This window comes from Hemiscyllium ocellatum, chromosome 6, assembly GCF_020745735.1.
Source record: "Hemiscyllium ocellatum isolate sHemOce1 chromosome 6, sHemOce1.pat.X.cur, whole genome shotgun sequence".
In the NCBI taxonomy this organism is placed as follows: Eukaryota; Metazoa; Chordata; class Chondrichthyes; order Orectolobiformes; family Hemiscylliidae; genus Hemiscyllium; species Hemiscyllium ocellatum.
The window spans coordinates 113,480,289-113,495,989 of NC_083406.1; the positions used below are offsets into that span (position 1 = coordinate 113,480,289).

The 15,701-nt window shown below is 36.9% G+C and overlaps 1 protein-coding gene across 2 annotated transcripts in view; it reads right to left on the reverse strand.

Annotated features, from left to right (window-relative positions):
* The window catches only part of prkx (protein kinase X-linked), a 127,751-nt gene that overhangs the window by 5,593 nt on the left and 106,457 nt on the right, over nt 1-15,701 (reverse strand). For both annotated transcript variants that reach the window (XM_060826289.1, XM_060826288.1), the window contains 3 exons: nt 14,125-14,182; nt 4,698-4,775; nt 127-269 (listed from right to left, as the gene is read on the reverse strand). In XM_060826289.1, coding sequence (XP_060682272.1) covers nt 144-269; nt 4,698-4,775; nt 14,125-14,182 — 262 coding nt within the window. In that variant the 3' untranslated portion in view covers nt 127-143. The remainder of the gene's footprint in view (nt 1-126; nt 270-4,697; nt 4,776-14,124; nt 14,183-15,701) is intronic.

Below are 15,701 nucleotides of genomic sequence, written 5' to 3' on the forward strand. Positions count from 1 at the left end.
CCTTAAAAAAAATCTCAAATACTTTTTTCATATAAAAATGAAATATAAGATACTGACTTTAAAGAAAACCATATAATGCTGCATTAAAACAAAAGACTGTATGTATACAAGGTATATAGAGTTTACCTGGTCTAGTAGCATAATCAAAAAGTCTTGAAAATTTCCAGATCCTTGGGTGGAACAGGTGGGATCTTTTTCCACTCATTTTCAGGATAAGATTCAAAATTTGAAGTGTCCCCATCATGAGATAGCTTCGGTACTATTGGTGGCTGAAATAGAAAGTTTATTTTCAGGTAATAGCTTTTGGACAGATCTATAAAGGTATTGCCTGATGATCTGTAAGTAACAGAATTTTTATCTTCTGTACGGTCAAAGAAATGTAAAGATATCCTTCTTCAACTAACAGGTTTGCTGGTGGTTTTATTTTTGCAATGTTCGCTTAATAAACACAATTATAACTCGTATACATGAACCATTTTATGTTCCTCAAAGACATGACGACGTATTGTGTATTCCTGTAAACTCAATTCATTACAGCCATTCCTATGAAAAACATACCCTCATTACATTGGGTGTAACCCATTAATGAAAGAATCACAACAGTAAGTCAGAACTTTTCCCATTTTCTTTCTAGACTAATAGGAGCATGAGGATCTGTTTCACAATTAAGTTGGATCATGAAATGAATATATTTCTTAATTTGTATTCCTAATGTGTTTTCCTAATTCCTAATTAAACTATCCTCTCGGTCTTGAAAAATTCAATTGTCCCAGCAACTGCAACCAATGACAAAAATAATTCCACACATCCCTTTCTTTAAACAGAGCATTTTCTAATTAATTTCTGAAAGAGCTAGTTCTAAATTTTAAAATTCTGCCCAATTGATTCAGAATCCATTAAAGTCCCTCACATACATCTTATCATGTGCTTACATATAATATACAATATCACAATAAAACACCTATTAATCTTCTAAACTCAAGGAAATATAACCAAGCCTGTACTATCCTCAATTTAACCCATGAACTTCTGGCATCATTTTGGTGAACCTGTGCTTCATTCCATTCAAGATGAATAAATCTTTCTAAAGAGCTGATGCCCAAAACTGAATACAGTACACAAAAGTAAATTGCTGGAACAACTCAGCAGGCCTGGCAGCATTTGGAATCATAGAATCCATAGAGTGGGGAAATAAGCCAACTAGCCGATCGAGTCTGAACTGACCCTCCAAACAGCATCCCACCCAGACCCAGCCCCTCATCTTAGTCTTGTACCCCCATATTTACCATAGCTAATCCACTTAGCCTTTATACTCCTAGATGCAGACAATATGGGACAATTTAGCATGGCCAATTCACCCAATCTTTGAACTGAGGAAAGCAGAACACCTGGTGGAAACTCAAGCAGACATAGGGAGAACATACAGAGAGAATCACTCAAGGCTGGAATCCAACCTAAACATTGACACCAGTGAAAATGTTAATTCTGTTTCTTTCTTCAAAGATGCTGCTAAGCCTGTAGAGCAATTGCTGTTCTTGTGTTTCAGATCATCAGCATTCATGGTCCTGGTGCTTAACAATTGAAACATCAGTTCCTTACATTCAACTTCCTTGAGAGAAAGGCTGAAAGTTAGAAGTTTTTAGATTGCTTTTCCCTCAGTATGTTTTACTGCAGATGTTTTTGATGCATCTGAGCCTTTGTAGTCTGGTCTTTACCCTTTCTCAATGTGACTAAATTAAACTACTTGCAAATGAATAAGGTAGTCTATGACTCAATGACAATCTTTTCCTCAAATCCTTGTCTATAAAAAATTCTCATCTTCTACACAGCCTCTGTTTAAAATCTTTGATATATCAGGATATTAGCAACAGAGCATGACAGAAGCAATCTTCATTTTCCCTGCTACAATTAGGATCTTCAACACATTTACACCTCATCCGTCACTTTCAACTAGTTACTTATATTGGAGATAACCTTACTACCAACATTATTGTTACAAAAAAAAAATCACAATCATTCAAAACTGTATCAAGATGCAAAGAAAGGAAAATGGGTAGAAACAATTATAAGTTTAAATATTATGGGACATAAATTCAAGACAGCATGCTTACGATTTAGGAAGAGTGTGCATTTCTATTTAAATGTCCTGTTTATTTAACAAACAAATGATAGGAAATGAGTGTAGAAAACAAATTACTACAAAGATGCCAAGCAATCCTTTAGTCTCTAACATCAGACTTAGAAACATGCAAAGCTGATCATTATTGAAAGCTAAGTTTTGAAGTATGCACATCAATGGGCAACAGTCCAAATTTTCACTATTAGAAAGCCAATCTGAACTAAAAAAAAAGGAATTACATGCACATGGAGCAATGTGTCTGGGTGGGCAATGACTGCACATAATCCACAGATTACCTTATTTGGCTGCAGGAAAGCACATTTCTCTAAAGGAAAATTAAACCATCAAACTGCATAAAGGTAGAAGGGATTCAAATGGAAGATAATTGTTTCATTTTAAAAGTTGGCCCTATGGATGCTGGTTTTACAGATCTACTGCTTTATACAAATACTACTGTATGGCAATAAAGAGTCAACTTGGCAGGTTAATTCAATTAGCATTTAAAAATATACAGTAGACAGATGGCTGATAATTTTTCAGGATTGTAATGTCCACTTAATAACTTATTTACTTTCATAACCTCATGTTTATAGTTAAAAAATCAGGAATACCATAACAGAATGTCTGCCAATGTAATTTAAAGCCCCAAGAAACAAAGAAATTTAACTGAAAATTCCAGTGCATAGTTTTCAGAAAACTCACTGCAACTGATACCTAAGATGGTCGCCACCTAAAATGCATTCCAAATAGCAAAACTGACCTTAGAATCCTGCTGATTACTGTCCAGGCATGTTAATTATTATGAAGAGACTGTTTTTGTTCGAGAGGTCAGTAATGTTGTTTATTATTCATACACAAGACGCAGACTTAACTGGAATGAACACCATGCTTTGTTCACCTCTAACAGCTCAGAGCCTTCCTTGGCCACTTCAAGTTGAGTTTGCAATTTGAATGGGACTGGCATTGATCAAATCAAGGAAAGGCAACAGATTGCCTAATCCTAAAGTACATGAGCACACCAGTTCATTTTCTGAAACAATCCAACAGCTACACATTTTCAGGTAATTCTGCTGGCATTATATTCTCAACTGCCATGGAAGGATTGATGTTCTGTGGGTTAGTAGCTCAGTAATACATAAAGAAAATCCCTTCAACTTAAATTCTTCACATATACAGTGCTACTTTTTTTTTTAAACCATTTCCCCAATTATTTTCTAGTATCAATTTCCCCTCTTCATTGAAGCACCTTTGGACATTTCCTACTTTTAAAAGGTTCTAGTTAAGTGTATGCACTTACTTTAGATCAATAAAAGGTAATAGTTCAACAACAAATGTGAACATTTTAAAAGGTGACTTAATTATATAGCAGATATTAGCAACAGTGGGAAAAAGACAGCACTTGTGAGATTATTGATCTTCAAATCACACTGTGACAGTTGCACAGGATGCCATGACCTTCTAACCATAACCAGGTGAATGTCTCTCCTCTGGCACCACATGTCAGAAGACAAAGATTCAGTTAGCTCTGGTTGGAAAACTATGGCATCCAGCCTAACTGTCACAATGTGGGTCATTTCTGGGATTTGCTGGTGCTCGGCTTGGGGGTGGAGCTTGCAATGCTCTCTGGGGATAGGGCGCCACTTGTGTGCGCACGCATGCGTGTGTGTGTGGCGGGGGAGAAAGAGGGCGGTGCAATGTGGTGTGGATCTTTTGTGGGAGATATTCAGAAGTATTGAAGCTTGAATGTGGAGTGGCTTCTGTAGTTTGGAGGGTAGATGGCCTAAGGAAAGAGCAGTGTGTTTGGTTATTGATTATAATGGAAGTTTTGGAATGTCATAATATCAGCTATTGGCTGGAGGTGGAGGGATTGGACCTGGGAATGGAATTGAGCAAAGCTGGTTGTGAAGGAAGTGGGGCAGGCTGGGGTTGGAAAACTAAAACTTTGTTGAAAGATGGAAAAGTGTATAGTAGGTGCCACGGTGGGACAAATAAGCATCATAGTGGGGCAATTTATAAAACTTTTACTGTATTTTTCATGTAAGAAGTACCTGTGACAATAAAATTCTATTCTATTGCATTCACCAGTCATTAAAAATTCCATTCAACAGAGAATATTGTGAAGGTCTAGCAAATTTTCATTCTTCACAATTGAATTTTAATATGTGTGAAAAACTTAACCTTGCAAACGTTAGGGATACATTTAAGAAACTGGGGATAAATTATGTAAATTATCAGATTATATTACTTAATGCTTTCCAGTACATCAAAGAGGAAGGTTTATGAGCAGACTTACATCTGAACATGTGTTCATTGGAGAAAAGATCATACTGGAATAAGTGGAAAGCTTGCTTCCCTGTTAAACAGGATATTCTAAAGTACATACACAACAAGAATGAATTTTTCACATTCTGTTCCTAAATAAAACACTGCAAAAGCATGCTAAATACTTGAGACACCCATCCATAATTGGTACACAACAGTAAACTATTTAGTGGAGTGTCACTTTACTTGACTAGTGTGTTAAATCCAAAAATAACAAAGTTGTATATTTTGGAAGTAACCACTGTTCTTAACTCACCTTTAGTTTTCTTAGAGGCACTGATTCCCAGTCCACGTATTTAAACCATCTGTGTCGCTTAATGTCATCTGCTCCATTCTGAAAAATAATGGAAAGAAGTTTTAGAATTCTTACCCAATAAGGATTACATCTACACCAGGATTAAAAACGAGAGAATTTACTGTAATGCTATTGTCATGACTAGCCCATTACTGTGTACTCACTGCACAGTGGATAAAATTCTGTGTCATGAATTTAGTTTTGCATTGTTGAACGAACTTCAGGAAACATCTTGTTAAGGACTTCAACCTCAGAATGTACAGCCGAATAACACATCTGATGTGATTAAGAAAAGTCTAAAATATTTGCAAACATTCTACGATACGAGAAGAAAAAGGTTTCAAATGTCAAATCTATAACAAGAGTCACTTTTTTTGTGCAAAAAGCAAACAAATAGCTGGAATGGTTGGCTTGGGAAAGCGGATGAGGGAAAGATATCATGATTATTTAATGAAAAGCTATAACGTGTCACAAGGAGACAGCAGACTTATGGTAGAAACAATTGATCAAATGGGATGTTGGATGCGTTAATCCAAACCTATCATGTGGGCATTCGAAGTTGCATTGTAAGCGTCACAAAAGCAGGAAGAGTCCTTCGTTTTAGTGCTCAAAGTGCCAAGTAACCAGAAATTGTCTTCAACACAAAAAACTAATACTAGCTGGTATGTTAACATAACACAGAATTTCCAAATGTCAGCATGGCTCAATGGTAGCACTTATGCTAGATTCAAAAAGTTTCAGGTTCAAGACCCATTCCAGTACCAGGTGACAAACTACAGTTACTGGACAGTACTGAAGAAATGCTGCATTATTGGAGGTTCTGCTTTCAATGAGTGGTTCTACTCGGTGCTGAGCCCTGATTTGTACAATTTATATCAATGATTTGGATGAAAGGATCAAAAGTATGATAGCTAATTTTGCTGAATGGCAAAAATAGGTAGGAAAGTGAATTGTAGAGAGTTTATAAAAAGAGACTGCAGAGAGGTTAACTGAGTGGATAAAAATCTAGTAAACCAAGTATACGATGGGAAACTGGGAAGTTATAAATTTTGACAAAGAATAAAAGAATGCATATTCTCAAAATGGTGCAAGGTTGTAGAGCTCTGGGATGCAGAGAGATCTGGATGTTATAGCATATGAATATGAATCAGAGGTTATTCAGAAAATGCAGTAAGTAATCAGGAAAGCTAACAGAATGTCACCGGTTATTGTGAGGGGAACTGAATGCAAGAGTAGGGAGGTTATGTTTCAGTTATACAGGGCATTGGTGAGACTGCATCCAGAGTTCTATGTGCAGTTCTTTTCACTGTACTTATGGAAGAATGTTAATATGTTGCAAGCAGTTCAGAGAAGGTTTACAAGTCTACTAACTGGAATGAGCAGATTGTCTTATGAAAAAAAGGTAGGACAGACTAGATCGGTATGCTCTGGAGTTCGGAGGAGTCAAAAGTGACTTAATTGAAACATACAAGATCCTTCCTAACGTGAGAAAATATAGATTTAAATTTTTTTTAAAAATTTTAAAAGATGAGAAAGCTTTTATCTCAGAGATTGGAAGTCTTTGGAATTCCCACCCTGAAAAGTCAGTGGACGCAGATTAATTAAATATTTTTAAGGTGGAAGTAAATACATCCTTGATTACTAAGGGAATTAAAGATTATCAGAGATATGCTAGAACATAGAGTTGAGGTTAAAATCAGATCAGCCATGAACTTTTTGAACAATGGAGTAGGATCAAAGGGCCGAGTGGCCTACTCTTATTCCTTGTTTGCACGTTCGTCAAATCACAAACTAAACTAAGCACAAACCTTCCTACCTTTCCTCAGGATACCAGAAAAAGTTTGTAATCATTTCTAAATACATTTCAAGTAAGTAGTAAGAAATATAACTAAAAAGTACCAAGCGGGTGCAGTAGCACAGGCACCTGGGTGTGAATGTGCACATATCATTGAGGCTGGCAGGACAGGTTGAGAGAGCAGCGCATAAAGCAAACAGTGTACTTGGTTTTATTAATAGGGACTTAGAGTACAAGAACAGGGAAGTGATGTTGAACTTGTACAAGATGCTTGTTAGAATTTAGCTACAGTATGGTGTATTGTTGTAGCCGCCACACTACAAGAAAGGTGTGCAGAAACCTTTTACAAGAATGGTTTCAGGAATGAGAAACTTCAGTTATGAGGATAGATTGAAGTTGAGCCTGCTCTCCTTGAAGAGAATAAAGCTGACAGGTGATTTGATTAAGGTTTTTTAAAAGCATGAGTAGGCTGGTTAGAGCAAACAGGGAGAATCTGTTCTTTGTAGAGGAATAAAAAAGAAAGAGATTGCATAGATTTAAACTAACATGCAAATAAAACAAGGATAGCATGAGAAAAAAACATTTTCAGACAGCACTTAAGAGTATAGAATGCACTGCCTGGAAATATGGTGGAGACAGGTCCAATTGAGGCATTGGAGGCCAGGGGATGATTATCTGATTAGAAATGGCATGCAAGGATATGGGAAAAAGGCAGGAGACTGGTGCTACATAACAGAACCAGTGCAGGTATGATGGGCCAGTGTAGTGCAGCCAGCAGAACTTCTTGTCATTACAAGACAAATTTGACATCAGCTGCTGCTATTCACACATGCATAATAAACCTTAGAATTCAACTAGAATATTCCATCAGAAATTCTACTCCTCCAGTGAACAAGTTATCGTAGTCAATAGCAATAGATGTGATACTGAAATTGCTGTAAGAGCATCAATTTTGGAATACTTAACAATTACATCTGCACTAAAGATGAACTGGTTAGATTTGGTGCATTACTGTGAGAGCTTTCTTGCTGGATAATTATTACTGAATAACCTCTCTGGCCATCAATAACTATTTTTACAAGCTGAAGTCTTATTTCTTATAGATGACAATTGTAATTTGTATTTTTTGTTTCCTGGATGGGTATATGAATAAAAAAGATTTAGAAGGAGATGGATGAAATGCTGGCAAATGGGACTCTATCTGATCGGGATGGCCAGGCCACATGGATGAGTTGGAATGAAGGGTATGTTTCCCTGCTGTATAACACTAAAACTCTAAGATAAACACCATTAATATGCAAAGTAAAAACCAGAAGAATTAAGGGTCACTCAACCCAAAGCATTAACTCTGATTTCTCTCCGATCCTCCCAGACCTACTGAGCATTTCCAGTAATTTCTATTTTTGACTCAGAATCAATGTCCGAATGGAAGAATTAGAATAGCATCAACTGAATATGTTGGACATATTCTCACTATAAGGTTTGAGAAGTTATATAAATTCTTGACTGTAGGACTATTAAAGTTCAAAAGGGGTCTGTGGTTCAGCTAGCGGCACTTCTGCCACTGGGTTAGAAACTTGACATTCAAGTCCTACTGCAGGAATGACTGGCCATACAAGGATGTTCATGGAGCAACCAAGAGGTTTGATAATCAGTCTGCTAATCCTTCCACATGCCCATGTCGGGCAGTGACAATGAGAGAGATTCCTAATCAGCCATTATTGACAACAGGCATGCCCTTATGGCACTATATAGCAAAACATCTTCACGAGAAAAATGATCAGGTGGGCGATGTCCTCTGATGGCAAGGCACAGCAGTGAAGGAAAGGGGAACAATGAATAGAATGAACCATTTCATTCTGTCCACAGCAGTTAAACCAATGGGTCTAGCTTGCACTTCAAAGACAGTACATGCAAAACAAGTGTACAGAAGCATTATTGTAATGAATGTGTGGTAATTTGCTCAGAAGTTAATAGTTTGGGATATAGTTTCTGAACAAGCATTCTCTGTCCTACACTTAAAAGGCAGCCTAGCATTTGCCCTCAAGTGAAATGAATGCTATATCCTCTGACAAGGGCAACTACCTGAACCAAAACATCACAAGATGCAAATTGTTCTCAATCTTTGAAGGAGATGGTGGAAACAGAAAAAGATGAGGATAAGGTATAGCAATTAAGTAACATAATGACAGATGAGAAGTTCTGGAAAATGGATCATGTTGGCATACATTCTAGTGACATTGAAACACAGGAGCGATTTTAGTGAACTAAATAAGCAATAACTATTTTTGTTATTTGATTTATGGAAAGGTAAAATTTAAGAGCGAAAAAAAGAAACTGACAAGAATTTCTTTTCAACACAAAGGTTGTCAGGAAGAGAAATATCCTACTAGAAACAGTGGCGGATATAATATCTATAATCTAGTTTTAAGGGATGTAGGTAAACATCTGAAATAAAAATTCAACAGGAGGAAAGATGGAAGATTGGGACTCCTGCCACCCAATTTCATCAAACTTGGCATGTGAAGACTTATTCCCATTGCTTTGCTTTTGGCTACACACAGATCTCTCATTGGTCAACCCAACCACGATCGCCATCAAATTAATTAGTTAAATTGGCATAAACTAAATCAACAATCACTCAATGCGTCAATTACTTTATAATGGGATTTTAAAAAAGCAGCAGTTCAGAATCATTCCACATATCATTCCAGTCGACAACTGATTAAGGCAATATTTTTATTGCTTACAATAAAGAACATAAAACTACTCACTCTAAATCTTCCCCAAACGCAAACTTACAAACTCTTGGAATTGCTAATTACTGTTATATTGGTTCAGTTAAAAGATAACAGGTAAGTCTGGAAGCCATACTAATAAAATCCAGTCAACAAGCACTGCAATCAGCTAAGTTGGGAGAATGGAACAGATGTACAAAACATATTGCAAATATAATTTGGAAGTACTCATCTGATGTACAAAACAGAACTTGAAAAACTCAACGTACTAGGATTCAGCTGTTGCACCTTCAGCTAATTGCTGCACTGGGATGGTTGAATGGTAATGTGTTGATGAAAATCAGGCCATAGTCAGTCATGTGGAGTGGATGTCCTGTTTGGCAGGTTTCTAATGTTATGCATCCAAGGAAAAATTACAAATTAAGACGTATCTGCACCTGTGGTTTAACTTTCTAACAGAAAATAAATATTTCCAAATTGTTACGGGAATTAACATGTCAAATTCGAAAGCTATGTCAAATAAAAACTACCAAATAATCATGTGAACAAATGTTGCACCTAACTGAATTTTCAGTTTTATTTTTAAAAAATTGAAATATTCAGTCAACTTATTAGTATCATCCTAACCCAAAATCAAATTTTAACTTTGGTGTGTCAACTTATTTCAGCTGAACTTAAGACATCCACCATTGCTCTCAAGTAATTCTGTTAACTTGTGTCTAGTAATTCCAGTGTCGCCGTTTTAATTAAAATCAAGTGTTACCTTGGGATATCTGCTGATAAATGCAACCTTGTAATGTAGCTACTCAGTAATTTGACCTGCATGCAAGTTTAATTGAAACTTCACATTCTCATTAATTTTGCTCATGTGAAGAGTGAGCGATTAAGCATAAAATTGACAGCTGACTAGTAATTTGACCGTCCACTTGTTGCACTAAAAACTTAAATGATTTGCAGCTGCTTCGAGGATAAAACAAAACAGCTTGTAAATATGTGACTCCACAAAAATAATGACAACTATAATATGCTGGGATTTATTTATAGGATTTGGTCAACCTAAGTAAACTCTGAAATTCTGTCCTGTCTGGTTGGCCATAATCTCTGAATGGGCAAGAATCATTAAAAGCTGAGGCGACAGTAAAGCTGTTAATAATAGTGCCTTAAGGGAGATAAGCAGTTAAGTCAATCGGTTGCAAAATTCAAAACCTCAAGATTTCTTTTAAGACAGCACACATTATAGGGCAACAACTCTAATAAAGATGGGTTGTCATTAAAAACTCAGCTTTACAGAAGATCTATTCTTGACTGGTTTGACAAATATGTGACTCCAGAAATTGAGTCATAAGGTTTTAGGTGTCCTGACAAACCATTTAGTTTTATCATTCTGCATCAAAAATGAAATGAACCAGACGGATGACCAAGCATAACCTAGGCACCAGAAATGACAACAGTACACTCAGCTGTTCTGGCCCTGTAAAGTTCTCCTTTCCAACAGCTGGCGGCTCCTGCCAAAATTGGGAGGGCTTCTCAGATTAGAACAACAATCTGACAGTCACACTCACGGAATTACATGTCACACAAACGATTGAGACAACACTATTACCATGCCTCGGTCTGTCCTGCCTACAGGGCAGCCAAGATGCCAGCACAGTCGTATGCGATCAGGAGGGAGTTGCTTTGGGAGTCTGCAACATGAATGCAGACTCCATGAAATTTCATAGTATTAGGCCAAGCATGGGAAAAAATAACTCCTACTGTTTACCTTGTTCCGCCTCCGACCACTACACCACCACACTTCAGCGGATTAATCAGGTGATCCTTCATGTTGAACACCACATGGACAAAGCATTGAGGGTGGTAGAGTGCAGCATGTACTCTGTGCAGAGGACTTCGATGTCCATCATGAAAATAGGTTTGATAACACTACTGACTCAGTTCACAGAATCTCAGAACAGAATCCCTACACTTGGGAAGCAGGCCATTCAACCCACTGAGTTCACAGCAACCCTCTGAAGAGCATACTAACAAGGCCCAGACCCCTTACCCTTTCTTTGCATTACCCACAGCTAATCCAGCTGCCTGCACATCCCTGGACACTACAGGTGATTAAAGCATTACCAATCCACTTAACCTGCACATCTTTGGACCGTGGGAGAAAACCACAGCATCTGGAGGAAACCCATGCAGCCATAGGGAGAATATGCAAATTCCACACAGACCGACATCCTAGGGTGGAATGGAACCTGGGTCTCTGGCGTTGCGAGGCAACAGTGCTAACCGTTGAGCCACTGTGCCGTGATTACATCATATCCTGTCCTGGTCTCCTTACCTAAGAAAACATTCTTGTCTTAGAGAAAGTGCAAAAGTTCACCAAGGAGAGGAAATCTGATTCTAATGAATAAAATTCTGATCAGACTGGATTAAGAGACGAGGTTTCCCCTGGTCTTGGTACCTAGGTGGCAGTAGACTGAGATAGATAAAATATAGATACCTACAAGTCAAATGAGTCAGGGGGTATATGGACATAAAAGGAGTATTGTATTGAGATAGCACACAGACTGCAGGTGTTTCAAGAAGGCAGCTCACGACCACCTTCTCAAGGGAAATGCGGGATGAGCAATAAATGTTGGCCCCTCAAGAGAATAGAAAAAATCAGCCATGATCATGTTAAATGGCAGAGCAGGTTTAAAATCGACCAAATGGCCTACTCCTGCTCAGATTTTTATTTGTTCCTTCAGTGTTGCTGGATCAAAATCCTGCAGCTCCTTTACTTTGAACATCCTGGGGGGACTTATACCAAAATGGATGAAAATAGTTTAAAGGAGGCTAATCACCATCAGTTTCTCAAGGGTAGCTAGGGATAGACAATAAACACTGGCCCAGCTAACAAAGGTAAAATTCATGAATGACTAACAAAACGTTCTATTAAGGGTTAAAACAAGTCATCTTCAGCTCAAGGCATAATACTGTTCCTCTACGATAAAAAGGTTATTAATAAAATATTGCTGAATAATCTGAATGATGGAAATTATAAATTATACAGACACCGTGTAGTGTACTATGCTCATCATGAAGTTTTATTGTGGTCAACTATCATTGGCAACAATTCAAACTGCATTATTAGATTTGCTCCATGCATTCACTATTTGTGTACTTCTTGGAAAAAAGAGTTATATTCATCAAATTAATTACAGGAACAGAAAAGCCTACTGTTAAAAGATGATCTTCATCATTGAACAAGGTTGATTTGACAATTACATGCAATAGGCTTTTTAAAAAAAATGCAATAACTTCTAAAATCACAGTGAAAACTCTTGTGATTTTGCATTAAGGTTTTCCACCAATACACAACTATGATACATACTTAATTTATACCTTGGAAATCACTTGCATGACAAATTTGGCTTCACTTTAAAAAAAACTAGCTATAATTGTGCCACTAGCAAATGCCAATCTTTCAGTCTCATTGCGCATAGGCACATCCAGTCAACTTCTGGAACTATTGAGATGACATATTTGGAACACAGTCCACATACTCACCATCAAGACTGATTACTTGGCCTAGCTCAAGTTCCATTCATTGCCTCAAGATGAAAAATCTTTCAGATCACTTTAAGGTTTGTTGAAATCAATGAGTTTCTTTTTGTTACTCTGTTCTTTTAGACCAATTCTGCTTAGCTCATTGAAAATGATACAATTCAATTTTGCACCAAATTCTGTGGCATTCCTTATCAGAGGGCAATAGAGGCTGAGTGTTAAATACATTTGAGGCTGAATTTGACAGATTTCTAATCAGTAAGGGAATCAAGGCTTAAGCAGAAAAGGCAAGAAAATAGAGTGAGGATTATCAGCAGATTCAATGATCCAATTTTGCTGCTAAGTCTTATAGTCTTTTCCATATCTACCCTAAGTCTTACTGAGTTATAGTTATTATAACCAAAATGTTTTCCTACTGACAAACATTCCATCTGCTTGGGTTCCTTTCTCAATATTAGACCCAAAACTGTTCCTGGTTGGGTCTTCTATCCACTGACCAAAAAAAGCTCTCTTGGACATAATTTAAGAAATATGTTCTGTCCCTACCTTGCAGATTCAAACTATTCCACTTAATTTTTAGACAGTTAAAATCCCCAACTATTAATACCTTTTTTCATATTTCTCTAACAGTTGATAATATATTTGATCGTGTACACCTCAGCGACTATTTCAGGGTCTCTACGCAACACATTTGCCTCTTTTGTGTTTTTACTTTTACACATTTGACCTCTTTGATCCTCTAAAATATAATTTCTCCTCGCTGCAACCATTGTTTTCTTGATCAAGATTGTGAAACTCACTTTTTCCTTTTTAGTCTACGTTTCTTCTGCCTTCCAGGCTCCCACATTTTAACTTTTCCAATTCAGCTTCACTTCCCTCTGAAACTATTCTGTTTAAGCAATGTTATGATAAGCAGCTAGGACTTTACACAGCATTCCTCGTAGAAAGTAGCACTGGAGAATGGGGATGGGAAGGATGGGCATGCACACACGGGAAACAACACTTGAGAGTGAGAATGATCTTTACTCAAATCATTTGATCCCAATGATCTTTGCTCAACAGTACTAAAAAGCATTCATCAATTGAATTAAAATTAAAGAGTAACTGTACAAGTATCATGTGGCAACCAATTTAGAAATTACAGTTTCCTCTAAAAGTATTGATGCTTGCATATAATTAAACATAATGAATAATTTACAACAACCATCTTACAAGATAGTGGAACATGGTTTAGGAATCACTAACTTCTGTACTTTTAGATAAAATTCAAAGAAGTTAAGGTTACTTCACATTTTTTATTTATACATCTATTGCTTACCTTCATATTGCCTAATCGTCTTGTCCGGTCAATAACTAGAAGCTTTTTGATGAGGTCTCTAAAACAAAAAAGAAGTTAAATGTAACATCAAAAAACATTACTTCTCACATAACAACAGATCTGGTCAACATTAACAAACCATACATGAAGATGCATAAATAGAACATTAGTGCAGCCATAGTTTTCTAAAATACATTCAATGTCAGATTAGAAGTTATGTAATGCTTTTTAAAAACTGACATTTTAAACAATTGAAAGAATGATCCAAGAATTGAAATGATATAGCTTTGTACAAATTAATCTGAAATAGAAGTTTAGCATGGATGAATAATAAATGTTCCATTTCTCTTTTTAAAAATGTATTGCTGTAACTCTTGTTTCATGATTCAAGATTATCCCAAGACACAGACTAGAGGATAAAGTACAACAAAAAGTCTAGCCAAAAACATGATAATTGTCATAGTGGTGGGTATGTTCGCCGTGCTGTGAAATTGATTTGCAGACATTTCATCCCCGGTCTAGGTGATATCTTCAGTGCTTTGGAGCCACCTGTGAAGCGCTGTTGTGCTGTCTCTTCTGGAATTTATTTGGTTCTGTTCCTGCTGCATCCAGTTGCCTGTTCTGACTGTTTATTGTAGTAGCTGGAACAACTGGGACCAGCAACTGGAAGCAGCAAGAATGGAACCAAATAAATTCCAGAAGAGACAGTACAGCAGCGCTTCACAGGAGGCTGCAAAGCACTGAAGATATCACCTAGACACGGAACAAAACAACGGCAAATCAACTTCCCAGCTCACTAAACATACTCACAACTATGACAACCAGTACCAGAGCTACAAATCTTTACACAAGCCATGACAATTGACAATAAACAAATCTCAAACTACCACGAACAATTAAAAAAAAATACTGCTCAAAATCTGGAACAACAAAACAAAAATAACTGAAAATTTTAAACAGAAAATAAAGTTAATGCTTCAGGTTGAGATAACCTTTCTCAACCTGAAATATTAACACAATGACTGTGTAATAAGTGCTGATTGTTGTAGGATTCAATCTGATTCCCCGATGTCCTTTAGGGAAGGAAATACGCTGTTTTTAATTGGTCTGACTTACATATGATTCCAGATCAAAAACAATGTGGCACTCCTAATTCACCTATGAAATGGCCTTAGCAAACTGTTTGGTTCAAAGGTAGTCAAGGATGGGAAACAAATGTTGGCTAATAATGCCAGCATCCCTACAGTTAACTATGATGCTCCTTGACCAATCTCCATCAACTTGTTTTTCTATGTTTTATAATATATTACAGTCCAAAGACGGCCTGAAAGACAGCACCTTCCCTGAAGGAAGGTGTCAATTTTAATACAAGGCAACAGGAATTGGATTAGACCATTCAGCACATAAATTTACAGCAACAGTTCAAAGTCTGATTGTGCATCGAAAGGAAATTGAAGTTTAGTTTCTACAGCCTCCTACAGCCAGGAGAACTGGAGAAGTAATTTAGATTACCATATACCTTTGTGTGGAAAAATTGTTTCCTGAAGTCTGTGCTGATTCAGCACTAACTTTAAGAC